Source organism: Vidua chalybeata, chromosome 12 (genome assembly GCF_026979565.1).
Source record: "Vidua chalybeata isolate OUT-0048 chromosome 12, bVidCha1 merged haplotype, whole genome shotgun sequence".
NCBI classification, from domain to species: Eukaryota; Metazoa; Chordata; class Aves; order Passeriformes; family Viduidae; genus Vidua; species Vidua chalybeata.
Window position 1 is genome coordinate 17,593,211 of NC_071541.1, and position 18,346 is coordinate 17,611,556.

Below are 18,346 nucleotides of genomic sequence, written 5' to 3' on the forward strand. Positions count from 1 at the left end.
AAGCTTCAAGTCCAAATTATCACATTGTTGAATTTGCATACGAACTAAGCTACAAACATTTTTATAAAATCCAAATGAGTTCAGAAACTGGTGGTATTATAAACCCAAAAATATTTTAGACAGCAGCTAGCTGTAGCCACTCTGCAGATTTCCTACAGACATTTGGCTGCTAAACAAGGCAGCATTTAAAAGAAAACTTAACCAAAAGGTCCACCGTTTATCATCAGTATTACTCTAGAAAAAAGAAAAGAAAAAAGGTATAACAATAAAAGAGAAATGACAGAAATGTAAATCTGGATATATTCCCACTATATTTTATTGCTACATACTTTTTAAAGACTTGAGAAAGTTACTCTATAAACTTTCAAAGTTGGTCTGTCTGTCTCCCATTTGTGCTGACTGCCAAAAATTCATAATGAGGAAAAGGATGGGGGAGGAAGAAATGCATTACAAATCCAAAAGACTGCTGCTCATAGTTCAGATGGAAATTCTACACCTGGACAGTGTTCACTGAGTTATCTGTAAAACTGAAACAGAACTTTATTCAAAGAAAGTATTTTCTGTGAAACCCATTTTTCAATAAACTGTCTAATAAGTCAATTAATGAAGGATTTAGACACTGATTGTCTAAAAATCTCAACACAAACACAAGAAATTCCAAAAAATGTTTTTCCAGAACTCCTCAGACTGATAAGTTTCCATTTCATAGATAGGTAAAATTTCCCTAAACATACACAACTTGTAATAAAACATTTTACTATTCACAAAATGTGACTAATACAACAGACGTGTGTTTTGGCTCTACCTCTGTCTCAGAAAGCAGCTGCTTTGTCTCTAGGCTGAAGCATTGCACAAAATGGAAAACACATGCCTTATTAGAGACCTCCAGTTTGCACAATTAATATTTAATTTACAGAAAAAGCCTTAGCAGACATAAAGAGCAAATCACCACAAAGCAGAAAGCTGCCATTTTAACAAGGAACACCAAAAGTAGGATGAGCTAGACAGGCTTAGCATTTGCAAATGTTATGCAGAGTACAACCCCCTGCTCCAGGATATTACCTCTCACTCTGGGACAGAATGCTGGCAAAGCATTTTTACCCCATGGAAAGCACTTTTCAGACTGTCAAACTTTGAGAGAGTATTCAGTTCAACAATCTGGATGTAATGCATAACTTGAACCTAAAGTACACCGACAAAAGAGTAATTATAGATAAGGATATCTGGTTTTTCAGTGAAGAGCTTGGAATCTGCTAAAAAGGTAGGTGGACTTTTTTCCTAAAAGTAGATTAACTTAGAGCTTAAATAAAACTACAATAAAGAGGAGAAAAATGCTGTGCAAAGATTTATTTTTTAAAATAGTGCATGCATATTTGTAATGTTTCAAAGATCATGTTGCAGCCTCTTCCCCTTTCCTGCCTGTAAAGTGCCCAACCTGTATAATATTCTAAGGGTATTAAGTTATCTTCTCTTGTAAAGTAAAAGACAATGGGAGGCTTTTGTTATAGAGCATTTAGGTTTGAAAACCCTTATTTTGACAATAAAGCAAAATGCATTTGAACCTCACCTATTTTAATTAGTTAATCTATATATATGTCAAATATTTAATAGTAACAAAATCGTCTTGCTTTTAACAAAAATAACAAACTGGGAAACAAACAAATGAAATTAAGAGAATATTTTCCTTATTTGTTATAAAATGTTTATTATTTCCCAGTTTCTTCTCATGTTAAGAATAGATTTTATAAAGTTAGAGTCTAATTAAAGGATACCAAGAGTTAAAAGTTGTTCCATGTTCCTTATGTGTTAGAAATCACTGCCAACAAGCACTCTAGGCTTTAAATATTGTGTTGATGGATTGCATTTTCATTTCCAGTCCCAAAGAAAGTGTTCTTCAGAGTCCAGGCACGAGCAGATCTTCACCAGCTCACTGAAAACCACATACATCGTTCTGGGCAAGAATGGAGACTTTGCAGGCTACTTTTTTTTTGTTTGTGTTTGTACCTTTGGTTAATCCAGCACCACCTCTACAGCAAGAATCACTCCAGTTTTATGAGTATGATACAGATGTTGCCATGGGAAGCCTCACCCAACAAGATTATGAAATGCAATCCAAGGATATAAGAAAGGTATTTTATTTATATTTTCCTTTTAATATTTTTAACTAAAACAAGCATTATATGAAAAAGGTGTTATGTGCATGCATGCGAGTTTTATGGACAAGTCCTAAAATAACAGGGAAACATACAACAAGTTCAGACATAGAGAAAGCCACTCAAACTAAAACCACAAAAAAAAAAAAAAAAAAAAAAAAAAAAAAAAAAAAAATTACCCTTGCTACAGTCTGAGTAAGCCACAGAAGGCAGGCGTGCACAAATAAGGCTAAAGCATCATTTTAACTCTGCTGTTCTTACGTGCCTGCAATCATAAGAGTTTCAAGAACTGGATATATTAATTATTAGCTCAACAGTTTTAACTATGTTGTATTAACTCAGTGAGTTTGCTTAAGAACAAGGGACGGTGATTTTTTTTTTAAACTATCAAAGTAATAATTGGAACCCCCCCTTTTTATTGAACATAATCTGCCAGTATAAACCACAGTTCCTCTTTTGACCTGCCAAACAATCAAGTTTCTTGCCTCAGTTTTTCAGAGGTGGGTGGATTGGGTTTTTTACAGCTCAACAGTTCAGCAGTCCTGAACTTCTACAGAATGTCCAGTGCTGGAGGAGTCACTTATGCATTAACACTTTGAGGGGCTTAATAAAGAGAATATCCCCTACATCTCAGGGCACTCACCAGCAGCTCCAAACAGAATGTTTTTGTTGGGTGCTTCACATTCCAGCCTCTGAATTTCAATACAACAGCAGAAGACACAAAGCCGTGGGAGAATTAAGTGAAGTGCCACAACCTCAGCTGCCAGGGACAGTTACAAACGTCACATCCCCATTCAGACCCAACCAGTACACACCAGTAGAGAAGGAGATACAACACTGCTCAGGAAGAAAAAACAGCAGCAATTGTCCCAAGAGTAGTTGCCAAGGAAAATACCACAGATCCAATCCAAGTGGTAACAGCCCAGTATGAAAAGCTCAAGGAGGTTTTCATTAATATTAACTGTACTTGTGACAATAACTTAGCCTGATAAGCAAGAAAAATAAAACAGCAAAAGATAGTAAGCAAAAAATTGCAGCCCAAATACAGAAAAATCCCTTTTGTATACCTTTTTTCTATTTCTCAAATCTACTTAAATTACAGCTCTCCACTGTTGATTAAAACTATCAACTACATATTTATAGCAATAAATGTCTTAGGTATTTTTAAATCTGACACCTGCCACAGTGATGAAGTAACACATTTTCGTAAACCCATGAAAACGGGACTATATAAATGACTCCTAACTAACTGGTGACAATCCACTCTGAAGCAAGTCTTTAAAAAATACGAAACCTGTTAATTTTAACCAGCCAGGCACAGCATCAGATGACACTGATCAATAAGTTGCTTGCAGAAGATTGCTGCTGCTTCAGTAAAGGAACAAGGAATATACCTACATGGAAATGGTTCCAACAGATGTGCCATAGACAAATCAAAGTCCTCCTGGCATTGCTATAAGCTGGAGGTCTTCCAAAGGCAAACACTTCTGCTTAGGATAATTCTAGGAATGTAGTCAGTCATTATTTCCATCAGATCAGGTCTCTATTGACATGTTTTCATTGCAAAATAATTAATGAGTTCCTTATGTGCAACAACTACATTGACACAAGTGCCAGTGTTCCCAGTTTACATCATGGGGTGCACAAACAGATCTCCTATTCAGTTATTGCACCAATTTTACTCCCCAAATATTCCAAGTGTTAACTGGAACTGAAATGCATGCCAAATGTTTCCTCAAGCATGCCCAGTCAGAAATCTGTCTTGCATACAAATGTAAGTCCTTACTGGTGAACACACCATTAGACTTTTACTAAAAACATCAGAAGAAATTTATTACTGTGATTATTTGAAACCACAGCCACACCAGTCTTGAATAAAATTTTTGCAATTTAAAACACAAAATCTTAATTTCCACAAGAGAACAGAACCACTCAATTAGATGCTGTCTCACATCTGGATTAACTCATATAATTGAATATAAACTACCAGACCTTTGTATTATAAGATGAATAAATTATTTTGCAGAAATTTGAAGATGGTTAGAGTATTTAGATGTAAAGTGTTAATGTGTCTGTGCAGTAAAGTGGAAGAGGCAGGTGGAATTTAAGTACGTGAGTAGGCCAATATTCCTTCAGTGCATTCCTTACATATGCAAGTAATGAACTTGTGGTTATAATCCAAACAATCTTCTGCACTGATACCCCATAGTGAGGAATTTTTATGGCTGATCAGCAAATATTTTTTAATTTTAGGAATTTAATGGTATTCTGCAAATTACCAGGTATAATTTTAATGACATTTCCCACTGGCAGATATTAGCAGTACATTTTATTCTGCTAAGAAGGCCCACCAAAGACTACTTTGATGGTTCAAGTAGGAGACTGTGCTAGAAACCTTCACCTGGGACAGATAAGCTGTGCCAGCAAATGTTATTAAATGTCCCTCAGGAGCCAAACCAGCTGCAGCCATACAACTCCACTTGTTCCATGAGCAGTCCACGTACTCAGAAGTCTCTACTGGCACAGATACTTCAAGGTCCACGTCCTCATGTGCCTAATCAATCTATCTTTGTGAGCTAACTTCTGCAGAAAGCTTCTGGGAGATTTGCTGTTTGCTGGAGTGTAGCTGCTAAGCTGACACCCCCAGCTGCCCTCTACCCAGCATTCTGGCCAAACTGCTGCCAGAATCCTACTGAGAACCTTTAACTTCTTAAGTGACAACCCAAAAACTTCACTAGGACAAACCAAGCTAGCCCAAACCAGAGCCAGAGCCTGGAGAGGCAGACACAGTGGAGAGCCAAGGGACAGATGATTCACAGGCTAAAATGGGGTCAAAATGACAGAGGCTGGCCAAGATATTTGTTTCTCAGGCTTTATGTCAAGCCTGAGGGGTTTGTTTTGCAGAATAAAAAAATTCCCACAGTCAAGTATACACAAGCAACTAAATACCAAAAAAAACACAGTATCAGAAGGAGCTTGAAAGCTCTTACCTGCACACTGCACTTGCAGATGAACCACCTCTGTGCCTGAAGGAGGGGAGAGTGGGGGGGATTAAGAAAACTAAAAAGGGTTAATTTGTCAGCACTCTCAGTGTGCAAGCAGCTCTTCCACAGAGCACTCCTTCCAATGAAAACCTGCCTGCTGTTCCTTGCATCACAAGAGGCCACAATAACCCCTGCAGTGTTACAGGTTGGGGACGGTGTGGCTGGGCAGTGCCCAGGCAGAAAGGGACCTGGGGGCACTGGCTGACAGCCAGCTGAACATGAGCCAGCAGTGTGTGCCCTGGTGGCCAAGAAAGCCAATGGCTCCTGGCCTGGATCAGGAATGGTGAGGCCAGCAGGAGCAGGGAGCTCATTCTGCCCCTGTACTGGGCACTGGTGAGGGCACACCTGGAGTGCTGTGCCCAGCTCTGGGCCTCAGTTTGGGAAGGACATTGACACACTCGAGCACCTCCAGAGGAGACAGCGAGGCTGGAGAGGGGCTGGGAACACAAACCCTGTGAGGAGCAGCTGAGGGAGCTGGGGGTGCTCAGTCTGGAGAAAAGGAGACTCAGAGGTGACCTTATCACTCTACAACTTCCTGAAAGGTGGCTGTGCTCAGCTGGGGTTGGGCTCTTTCTCCAGGCAGCACTGACAGAACCAGAGGAGACAGCCTTAGGCTGCACCAAGAGAAATTTAGGTTGGATGTTAGCAAAAGGTTTTTTACAGAATGGGTGATAAAGTTCTGGAATGGTCTGCCTGGGGAGGTGGTGGAGTCACCATCCCTGGATGTGTTTAAAAAAGATTGGATGTGGCATGGTATAGTTGAAGTGTTAGGGCTGGACTCGATCTTGAAGGTCTCTTCCAACCTGGTGATTCTGTGTGAAGAGGTCCTTTCTGTGAGCAGCCCACACCTTAAAACAGACTAACACACAGATCATGGAAACAAATTACTCAATTTCAGCTAATATCTGCAAGGAATGTGTTTATAAAGTAAGTTGTCCTGCAATTGAAAAGATGCAATGACTATCTCCAGGAGGAATTATGAATAACTTTAAATGCAAGGACATCTCAGTCATTTTACTGAGATTATTTGGGTACAGCAACAAAATACAACTTATACTCACAAGAATCCTATTTAGTTTTGCATTATATGCAAAATCCTGATCATCAAAACTGTTTGTAAATACCCACCTATTGTAAATGCAGGTGAACCTGGTGGAAAGAAATGCTGATGTCTGACTCCAGTTCAGAAGGCTGAATGATTTCTTTATTATAACTATACTATAATACATTGATATACTATTTAAAGGAGATACTAAAACTACATACTTACTTTTTCTAACTACCATATCTAACTCTCACAACTCGTGAACCTCTCTGAGAGTCCAGACACAGGTGGATTGGATTGGCTACCAGGCTCAAACAATCCTCACCAGAATCCCATCAAGCAATCACCCCAGGTAAACAATTCTCCAAACACATTCCACATGGGAAAAACAAGGAGCAGAAATAGAAATTGTTTTCTCTTTCTTTCCTCTGTGCTCCTCTATGAAAAAATTCTGAGAGAGAAAAGAATGTGCCTGCCACACCACCAGTTAGATATTCCTTCCCACCATATACACTGTATTTTCTATTTCTATTTTGTGTCTACTCTCCTTTCCTGAAGAACTTCAGTTTTCTAAGAAGCACTGGCAGCACCTTCCCTTCTTGCCTTTTAAAGTGAATAGTTCACATGTAAAAGTAACAATACATCAGTCAGCCAACCTATAAAAGCATTTTAAAAATTAAGTGTCATCGGTAGGTATATTGTAGGAAGCTCACTTTAAAAGATGTTATTTCAAATGCATGTAATGCTCTGTGGCTTTTTGTCTGAGGTTTGTATTTTAAAACAACAATTGTTCTCCCACAAAGGATGGAACAAATGTTTCTCTTGACACTTCCCTAATGCTGCAAAGAGATGACAGCCAACTCGATGTCCCACCAACAAAGGACACAAGTAAGTTAACTGATATGAATATTGTCATGTCTAAGCTATCCAAAAGACTGTATTTTAACATACAAATCTAAAGTGCAAAGGATAAAAAGGCTACAGAATTAATCTTTTCGTTTATGAATATCTTTCATATCTCCTGTGGAAAACCTTGCAACTTCTGATGGAGCAGGCTGAAAAATTTAAAGGATCCTCAGGGAAACTCTGAATACACAAAGCACAGCTTTGTAAGCATCTCCACAGACTTGTCCAGTCATATTTGCCATTGAGATGTACCCAAGTTAAATAAGTTAGACAACACAACGAAGAAAAACAAAATACATCCCCCAGTAAGTTCCACAGTTTAACCAAGTGATGATGAAATACTATGTGCTTAAATTATTTAAACAGATTTATTTGAACAATTGGCTATTCTCAAAGTTTACATCTGATGATCAGTGAGGTCAGTGTTTAAAATACATCACGAACATTCTTCACTTTCCAAAGCTTCCTACAGACTCTGGGTACATTGTCCAGGTTTCTCCTAACAAGCCCCAGTGCTCTCTGCACATGAAAAGGACAAAGTTTTTCTGCCAAACAGAGCAGTGAGAAAAAGAGACAGTTATTTTGTGTGTCTGTGATATAAACTTCCAAAAATAACTGACGATTCAGCAAGACCAGTGGACTGTCAGTGTCTACCAAAGTGCTAATTCAAGGTTAATTATTGCCAAACAGCACCTGTCAACAAGCCCCCATCAGAAGCTGAGCAAGTCTCCAAGAACATCAGAGCTTCTGGACAGAAAAGCATAAAAACTATTGCCTTTTTAACAGTGACAACGTTGTTTGACATTTTCCATTTCCTACACAAACATATGAAAACAAGCCACTAAGTAAAAAAAAAAAAACCCAAACCACCAAATAGGACAGAACTCTGCAGTGTAAAAACGATGATGTTCACAAAGCTAAAACTCAAAATCTTCATTCTATTCTCTGCAGTGCTGCTGTATGAAAAAGAATTACTGTTACATGCAGTATTGACCAGCTGCTTTTCTAACTCCTCACTGGTTGTAGAGGCTCCTGTTTTGCTGTGTAGTGACAACTACCCCATGGAATGACCCTGCTGTCTGCATTGCAGGGTGGAAGCCAACCAAAACTTTGAAAATATAGAAAACACAGCACAAGACACAGGAGTGGTGATGAAACAGGATTCAAAGCCACATTCATGATATATATTTGAATATTGCTGGCAGAAAATATTAGAGCAAAGCAGAAATTACTGATTCTCCATAAGAACTAGGACAAGCCAGAAAGGTCTCAAACTACATTACAAAAAGTTTCTCTCTACATAAAACAGCTGCAAAAATCTCAGTATAAAACCAATAGAGATATTGTGCATAGGGCTCTGAGCAACCTGGTCTAGTGGAAGGTGTCCCTGTCTGTGGCAAGGGGGTTGGAATGAGATAATCTTTAATGTCCCTTCCAACCTAAACCATATATGAAATATAAACATAATTGCTGGAGTTTTAATCAAAAGGTTTAGACAAAATAGTAGCTAGGAATAAGACAGGATATTGTGTGGCCTGCCTGAAATTCTCCAATGCACTTAACAGTACCAAAAATGCATGCACTGCCAGGTGTTTCTCCTTGTGGGTTTGGTTCCAGATGTGATATTTAACATGGTCACAAACTTGCAGTTGTCACACTCACCATACTCTTCGCCAGCTACAGATCTAAACTGAATTCAGGTTGATTAATAGCATTTCACATGCTCAGGTAAGAACAGAGATTATACTCAGGGAAATCACACACAATAAACAGAACAAAAAACCCCAAACAGTTGAGAACATAAATCTTCTCAGAACTTGGTGCAAACAGAACTTTTTAAAAACCTAGCAATGGGAAATCTTAAAAGACACTGGAGAAAACCCTATTTTGAGTAACCAAGCTTAAGTGAGTGGAGTATGCTGTAACTGTGTGCTCTGCCCTTGCTGGCAGACCTGCCCACGTGTCTGCTGTGTGTGTGCCTGAGCGGCTCCGTGTACTGCGAGGAGATCGACATCGAGGCCGTGCCCCCCCTGCCCAAGGAAACCGCTTACCTCTACGCTCGCTTCAACAAGATCAAAAGGATTGCAGCCTCAGACTTTGCTGACATTAGTAAGTGACACCCCAATTTCCATCTCTGTTTTAGAATACAAAATGGAAAGGCACAATGGACATGCATTTTGGACTCCGTAAACATCTTAATACTCCCAAACAATCAGGCAAAGAGCAGATTGCTAAAAATAAAATTCAACTCTGCATCCCAGACAGTCTTTAATGACCAGGCAGTATTTTTCCTTCAAATGCTCTAGGGACAGGTCTGCCAGCTATCTCACTCCACAGCATGACAAATTCTTTGAATATCTGAAATCATGTTATCTCTAAGACCAAAAGAAGGATCCAGAGTATTACTTTAAGACAAAAACAAGGATCCAGAGTATTTGAGTATTTCCCTTTTTTATTTTTTCAATTAAGACCAGGAAAAAATCCAGATATCAATTTTAATAGTATTTGCATTTGTAGATCACAATTTAGATGCTGCAGCCAACAGTATAACATCTAGCATATACAGCCATACACATTTCACATGCCATGTAGTTATAAAGTTAATACTTAGATTTTAATTTCTTTTGTGTAAAGCTACCTTAAGAAGAATTGATTTTAGTGGAAATAGGATAGAAGAAATAGAAGATGGAGCCTTTTCAAAGCTTCTGCTGTTGGAAGAACTTTCTCTTGCTGAAAATCGACTTGTAAAACTTCCTGTTCTACCTCCCAAACTAACAACATTTAATGCAAACCAAAATAGAATCAAGAGCAGAGGAATCAAAGCAAATGCTTTCAAGGTAAGGAAAAACCCAATAATCTAGGTAATCAAAGTAACCAAAATTAGTAACCAGACTATTTAGTCTGCCACCAAATTCTTTTTCTGTATTTTTTGTACTCTAAGAAACAAACTGTGATAAAGCAGCTTTTGCTTTGCTTTTAAGGCACTGTGGAATATCAGTCATTTGTGCACTCACTCCCTCATGTCCTCCATGTATAAAAAAGCTTTCTATGAAATCTCTCACCTGCTTGCTTTCTTTTTTAACATGTAAAGAAAAAATATTCAAAAATTGATGGCTCAGAGTTCTGAGGACTACAGAAATACTAATAAACAATATACATACAGTAATTTATAGTGGTCTCAATTTTTATAACCAACATGCTGACACTGAAATTTCCCAAACATAGAAGGTCTGTTCTGTGAATTTCTTGATATAATAGAATTCAACATTCACAGCAAAAGAATGGCTTTTGTTACATCAGTTTACAGGCTATGTGATCAGAAAAAACTACTGATGTCTTGTAACAGGCATGAGTTCCTTAACCTCAAGTAATCCCAGCATCAGTAACCTCTCTTTCTGTTTAACAGAAGCTCACAAATTTGGCCTACCTCTACTTAGGACACAACGCACTGGAATCTGTCCCCCTGAACTTACCGGAGAGTCTGCGCATTCTTCACCTTCAGGTATTCCCAAAGGATTTCCTTAACATTCTCTTAGGAAACACCCCAGAAGTTACACACTTCAATCAAACTTGCTCTATTTTAAAACAGTTCCCACTACAGTTTTCCACTGCACCTCTGGATAAAACAATTTACCATATCAATGTGTATGGCTATAACCATCCAGAAGTTCAGAAGCTGCTAATTCCCATGCAAGGATTTATTATTGTTTCTGTACATCAGGGATAGGAAATGGCAAAAAGAAGCTCTAATCTTTTATGAACAATGCACGTGTGGATTTATTTATGAACATGTTTTGGTTTGCAGTACAACAACATCACCACCATCACGGATGACACGTTCTGCAAGTCCAACAACACGCGCTACATCCGCACGCGGATGGACGAGATAAGGATGGAGGGCAACCCCATCGTCCTGGCCAAGCACGTCAACGCCTTCTCCTGCCTGAGGATGCTGCCCGTGGGAACGTACTACTAGCACTGCTCGTGCCACCCCACACGCCAGCCCCAGGCATGCTAACAAGGATCACTTCTTCCTCTGTTTACAAGCTCATATCCTCTCCCTTACTAATGCTCTTTTCCCTGCGTACCAAGACCTTCTGCTATGTTGCACCGTTCTCCTCTGAAATAGCCATTTCAAACCAGTCACTTTAGTAGTTATGGTGTGCCTCATGCTTTCAGAATCTTTTCTGTTAATGAAAGTGTAAAAAATATATATATGCACACACATTATCTCAATTTTTATTTCACCACGTCCTCTTTAGATAAAATCACACAAAACTGCTTGTTCTCATTCTTTACCAGCACTCAGAACAAACACCACATTTTACTTTCAAATAAATGCAAGATTTTCTTTGAGCAAACCAAAGAGGAAAAATACTTCTGAATTCTAATCCCACTCTTTTAATCTGGAGTGAAATCTTTGCAGTTAACCTTCAAAAGTGTATTGGATGAAAATACAGATGAGAGAAGGTTATGTTTAGAAACGGAACTTCTCAAAGCTTAAATTCATTAACATTTCCTTAAAAACTTGATTTGGGGTAAATGAAAATAACTCCGATTTAGGTTTAGTACACCGAGCAACATAGCAACTGAAACTTTGCAAAGATGTTTTAGATTTCCTTCTGCTATTCTGCTTTGAAAATAACATGTTTTATTTTTTCACAATGTATTTTTAAGTGAAATATATCTGTTTTGCTGAGTTGTTCTCACAAGAGCTGTTTTTGCATTCCCAGCTTCCTATTTTAAAACAGTCTACATACAGCATAACAGACTCAAATACCTTTGTTATTAACTAATGATGTAGACCAAGCCTTGGTTCCACAGCTTCTCCTGACAGGAAATGTGGCAATATAGTTAAAAGCAAAGCTGAATTCATGTGTTTACCTGTAAATAAGTATGATTTCATCTAGATGTCAGACCAAAGAAAGAATTACCCTTCTACAACAATACTTCTGATCATTAGGGAAAAATCAGATCAGACTTTGAAGTTACAAAGAAAAGTTGATTCCGTCATTTATCTGAAATCAGAGGTAACTTCAAGCATTTCACTCAACTACTTGAACCTCTGCAGCATATTAAAAACACAAATTGACACGTGCAGGCCTCAACACTCAGTTCATCTAAAACTGGCCATCACTGATAAGGGGCACAATGTTTTTAATTCCACAACTGTAGATTTCTGACATCCAGTTTCTCTCCTCCAATACCTCCCACAGATGTAAAGCTTCCAGACAAATGAATGGCAAAGGTGTGCTAGTTACTATTGCCACATCCACTTTGTACTAATTTTGAAGCTAGTATAGATTCCTTATTAGTAGAAATAGTTAAGGATCAAATGCATGATGATGTATCACTACATCTAAAACATTGATTTTACAAGATATTTTGTATTAGTTTTATTTATCTTATTTAGCTAAGCCGTGATTTGTTACTGCTTGTGCTATGGGGAATTGATGCCCACTTAATTTTGAACACATATTTTTGCCCTGAACCCGTTCCCAAGAAAAACAGCAACCCCCAATATTTTCCATTTTAAGTTATTTAGTGTAACAAGAAGGAAATTCCATTGTCTTAATTGAGAACTAAACCATGTCCGGCAGCAATACTTGTTTTCATTTTTCTACATAAATAATAAAACTTTGATGTTCCCAGGTTTTTAGAAAAATATAAAAAACAACTTCAAAGCATGTAAAAATACTTTCCAATGTCAAGCCAAATTTCTATTTGGAAAAAATTAAACCCATCAACTCTCTCGCGTCTCTTGTGATAAATGCCTAAGATGGAAAAACACAGCTGTAAGTGTAATAATGTTACATAAGCAGCAGCCTCTGATCTTATTCTCATCACAAATCATTGCTACTAAAACTCTTTTCAGTAAATCACCAAAAATAAATAAGTACCAGTAAATATCACCAAAGATGTGTATACACAAATAAATGCATATTTTTTGTAATATATACACACATGTAAACATTCTAAACCCTACCAACACATGATTAATTCTACATTAAGATGTTGTATATATTTTTGAAACATACTAATTATCATCAGTAACACTAATTAATGCTCTTAACACTTTGTGAGCAAACCAAAGTGGACAAGTTGTACCTTCTGAATGTCTCATGAAGGCACCAAGTTCTCTGATGTGTTTTACTTTACTTTCCCCATTCACAGCAAGTTAATCAAAACATGAAGTGAGAAAGGCTTCAGTAGGGAGGATTTCCACCTCCTATTTCTGTGACCAGTACTAGTATCAAGCTGAATGTAAACCATTTTATTTTTTTTCCTATCACTCATTTCTGTTCTGTATTTCCAATAAAACTTGAATTTTTGTTCTTGTTTATCGGTATCAGCTTCAACAACCAGCTCTTCCAGCCATGCCAACATGTTTCAGTTGCTCAGCCTCGCAGCAGACTAAGGTTAGAAGGTTATTTGTAGATGTAAATCCATTTTACAGACATATTTATTGTAACAAATATAGAATACAGAATACTAAGTGAACACTCCACATGCTCCTTCAAAACCTATTTTGAATCGACCTTGAATTGCCATTAATCTCAAAACATTCAATATTACTTGAAGTACTCATCCACTTCTACATTATCCCTTTCTTCTCAAGTACCAAAAGAGGAAAGAAAAAATAAACTACCTTTGGTGTTTTTACACTACACTCTGAGGAAAGTATCAGAAACTATTTTATTTCTACATAGAAGCCTTGGCAATTTTCTTTAAAAAAAAAACCAAAACAGATTAATAGAAAAGCTATAAATCCAAGACTCCCCCCAACAGTTTTCTCTCCGAAACAGGGGAGTCTAGAGAGCAGGTAGGGGAAAAAAAATAAATACAAAGATTACAGACTCATTTTAATGTTGTGTAAGTGTGAATATTAACAGGATAGACTTCTGAGTTGGTTTTATGCGTATATTAACAACATATGTCTAATTGCTTTCCCACAAATTACTAAAACATTAAATTACAAATATACGTTCCCCTTGGCAATCTAGTTATTTGAATTGTCAGATTTGATCTTTGAACCCTTTTATTAATTCTCTTACCTGAGAAAGTTTTCTGTTTCAAGATTAAATGATTAGCAATGCTAACAAAAATAAGGTCTAAAATACTCTTTACACAGTCAGTCATATTTGGTAAAAATTCTCCCAAACTGGTTTGTCTTTCAACTTTATCTTTGTCTTTGACCATGGAAATAAAAATACCTTTAGAAAGAACATCTTCCATATTGACAAACTTCTAATGTCTTCAATGAATTATCTTCACACATTTTTTAACAATTAGTTGATAATTTCATTGTTTATACTCACCATCTGAACAAATACTTTTAAAAATTGCTTATATAACAACAATTTGAAAATTGTCTCCAAAACTTTCCTATTTTTTTCATTATATTTTAAAATGAGAAATATTTAAAACAGATCACCAAATCACTGTCCCAGAAACCACAGTCACTGGTGATCTAAGGATCAGAAGACATCAAAGGAGGCTGGAAAAAACAATTGCAGAGTGCTAAAGCTCTTGGTGCTCTACCTTTTCTATGGAGGGATTAGAGAAAAGCCCTTAGACAAAAGACAGCAGGATTAGGCAATGCCAGTTCATTGCTCACCTGAGGACTGGATTTTTTTTTTTAGTGCTATCAGAAAATACAACACCTTTCTTGTTCTGGTTGATTGGATAATAGAAATTGATTAATTCAGCAGAGTGCTGAAAGGCCTAAAAGACTGAAAAAATAGGAAATATTGCAGTTCCCACTTGATACTACAAGCTGAAAAGTAAAGATGGTGTTGAGTTTAATGACAGTAAATTCTTGAGGTACATAAAACTCAGCCAAGAAACCACAAACAATTAAGCAGCTATTCTCTAACATAAAGCATCATGTAAAATGTTTTGTGTCTGTAACACTGTAGTATTTTTACTCCAAGGATTAGTTGTTGATCTTAAAACCAGCACAAAGCCAAAACAAACAAGCCAAACACTGGTAATTTAAAACTAAGTTCAAATACTATGTTCCAGTTAGGAGGGAGTAACAGTTTATTTCCCACACAAGTAAAACACTCTAGAACTGAAAGTGCTGTCATCCAAACACACCCTGACACATCTTCAAGAGAAACAGTTCTAATCCTTCAAAATCAACATTTATATGCCAAAGACTACAAGTGTTATTTTCCTTTAATTTCTTCTTTTTCCTTTTTTTTAATCAAAATAAAATATAATACCAAAGCAAACTGTCTTACTTCTTCACAGAAAGGCAGTCTTATTTTCTTTCACCCACGAGGAGCACAGCAATTGCTGCTCAATTGCCCCTTGAACACAGCACAGATTTTTAGCTCATATTCTCTTCACCGCCACATAAAAAGCTAAGATCCTATATTCTGCTAAAGGCAGCCAGTTTCACTTCTAATGCTCTATCTTACTAAACTTCTTAAACAATAAATATTGTACTAATAAAAAAAGACTTGATAGACACTACCTTGAAATGCAGGAAAGTGTGTCTACGATGTTCATACCACTCAGCATAAGTTGAAAGGCTTCTGAAAAATGTTAGAATATCTCCACATTCTTCAGTGCTATAAAATAAAAAATAAATTATTTAACCACTCATAATCAGATGTATCAATTTGATCACCTAAAATTCAAGCTTAAAAAAATTCATTAGCATTGTTTGAATATGAAGTAGAAATCACCCAAAATAAGAATTGCAAAGCTGAAAAAAGCTGTAATGATTGAAAAAGAGGTTGAAAAACACATTCCAAAACCAGTGTTTCTAGTGTTAATCTTATGTGTAAAATGTGGGAACGATGTAGTCACCTGCCAAGTCTTTTATTCTTGTTCAACTTCTTTTCTAAATAAATTCTAAGATGTTGCATGGTAAAACCTAAATGGTAAGATTTCCCAAATTGCATCACTAGCCTTCAAATATTCCCAAAATCTTTGTCCTCACCAACTACCTGCCCCTGCCCACATGACATTCAGCTTTTCAAGATTAACCTTGCAGCTTCACTAGGAAAGGAGGCCTGATGACACAGGGCATCTAAACCAAGACTTTTGTCAGACAGTTAAATCTTGATGTGATCTTGATTTCAGAGCAGAGGGGCTCCAGCCCTCTGAACATCTTCCTCACTCTCCTCTGGACCTGCTCTAACAGGTCCACCTTCCTTCTTATGCTGGGGAGAGAGTGGGAGGGAAAGATAGATATAAATGTTTATTTTTTGAATTTCTAGTAAGAATCGGGATGGAGAAAGGAAAAGAGATGATATAAGGTGACAAACTGTCAGGCAGCAAAAACCATACATGCAGGGCTGTTGGGGAAAAGAGGAAAAAAAGCTCATAAAGGGTGTGCAGTTTTCACTAAACAAATGCAGCCAGAATGCAAAGGATGCAAAACTCCACAAAAACCACATGTCAGAATACCTGAAGTAACATGATTATTTAAACATAAGGGTGAAAAGCTTCATGTCATTGTTGATAGGAAGCCACAGACAGTTATCCATCATCAAAACACACCTGGCAAGCACTGTTTTGGAAGTACAAATATTTATTTTGGTTACTAATATAGGATTTTACAAGTTTACAAAACCTGACTGAGGAAGATACCTGACTGATACTTGAAAATATTTCAAAAAGTTACAGTATTTAAATTTTAATGTAAATTTGACTTTTAACATCCTTTCTGAGATAAGCTATTCTTTTTGGATTTTCAGAACAGCTGAGAGCAGACTTGAGGCATTCACAGAATAGCTGCAACAGTGGATTACCAAGTCAGTTCAGCCTTCCCAGGGAGAACTGTGCTTTCAATCCTGCTCTATTTAATACAGAGGAACAGCAATCTAGTTACACAAAGAAACTGAAAAAAAAATACATTAAGGTCATTCAGATATTGAAAATGTGAAAGAAAAGCCAAACAAATTTTATCCCAGCCTGGAAAGAAAAGCATCATTAAAGGAAGTTACCACAGTAGTCACAGCTGCCAACAAAGTCAGGCCAAGATGACAAAAACACTGGCAGTACAGGAAAAGTGAGTCCCTGGAAGGACACAGACATTGATTTACAATAGTTCATCAGCCCAGGTCTGGGAGCTGTTTTTAACCACAACTCTGAATTCTACATGTCAAAGCCTACACATTCTATAGGAACTGTGGACCCTTGGTAACAACTGCCCACATCCATGCCTGGAGAACAGATTCCACACAAACTGCACTGGGCTTTTTCAATCTCCACTTGTGGAACAGGACAACACAAAGCTTTGTTACAAAACTACACACTTGAAATTCTTTTTGAAGAACTTGGCTATTTTTATAAAATCCACGTTTATGCTATTTAAAATACTATCACAAACATTGTGACCTTGGCTTTTAGTTTATTTCTTTTTTGCCTCAAAATAATTTTTAGGTGATGCAGCAGATTAAAAGTTTCAAGGCTAGATCATCAACAGAAAGAAAAAGTTTTGTGTAGAAGTTCAAAGAACCAGTTTCAAATGTAGTAATTAGTCAACCAATATATCTGAGCATGTACTTTTCTCACATAGCACTGGCTAAATTCAAGATAGAAAACAACTCAGTGTTTAGAAAGGGAGAATCTGTTGGCAAAACCAGCTGTATGTAAATCCATATTGGCAAAAAAGTAAGAGACTGCATAAGAGCACCAGTTCACTGAACTCTCACAGCATCAAATCTACCCATAAACACTCATTCCTAATTAGCCCAAATTAACATAATTCCTCCTGCTGAAGTCAACTACACAACATGCCAAGGAAACATGGAATAAAATAACAAGGTAGTAAGAGAGTGGATGGCAAAATTCAAGTCTTTTATTTTGAAAGAATTTAGCATTACAAAAATCCACTTGGATCAGAAAACACCTGTCTCCAATGCCAACATCCATGTTACAGAGAAGTCATCCAAAACCAGCTAAAAGGATATTCAGGCAGAGAGTAACTCTGTCAGGTCAAAATCATGAGCTCTTCATCCAAATATTCTTTCACTTTCACAAAATATCAACAAAACACAGAAGTAGGTAAGCAGTGTAACTGTTGTAAAAGTACCCATGCCTCCTTTAATATGTTCCTTTATGTATTTTAAGGGAGAAAATATTTTTTAACTCACTGCAGAATGCAAGACTTCCTACATTAGCATAGAAAACCAAAGCACGACTCAAAGCTGGGGATAGAATTCCTACTTCCCTTCATT

General features: G+C 37.2%; 2 protein-coding genes across 3 annotated transcripts in view; one reads left to right on the forward strand and one right to left on the reverse strand.

Moving 5' to 3' along the window:
* The window catches only part of CENPP (centromere protein P), a 114,089-nt gene that overhangs the window by 87,630 nt on the left and 8,113 nt on the right, over positions 1 to 18,346 (reverse strand). For both annotated transcript variants that reach the window (XM_053953357.1, XM_053953355.1), the window contains exon 6: positions 15,631 to 15,727. In XM_053953357.1, coding sequence (XP_053809332.1) covers positions 15,631 to 15,727 — 97 coding nt within the window. The remainder of the gene's footprint in view (positions 1 to 15,630; positions 15,728 to 18,346) is intronic.
* On the forward strand, positions 1,012 to 13,489 carry OGN (osteoglycin). Its single transcript, XM_053953354.1, has 7 exons — positions 1,012 to 1,261; positions 1,877 to 2,129; positions 7,046 to 7,130; positions 9,099 to 9,257; positions 9,783 to 9,985; positions 10,555 to 10,650; positions 10,954 to 13,489. The coding sequence occupies exons 2-7, from the start codon at positions 1,962 to 1,964 to the stop codon at positions 11,122 to 11,124; spliced, it is 882 nt and encodes a 293-aa protein (XP_053809329.1). The 5' UTR covers positions 1,012 to 1,261; positions 1,877 to 1,961; the 3' UTR covers positions 11,125 to 13,489.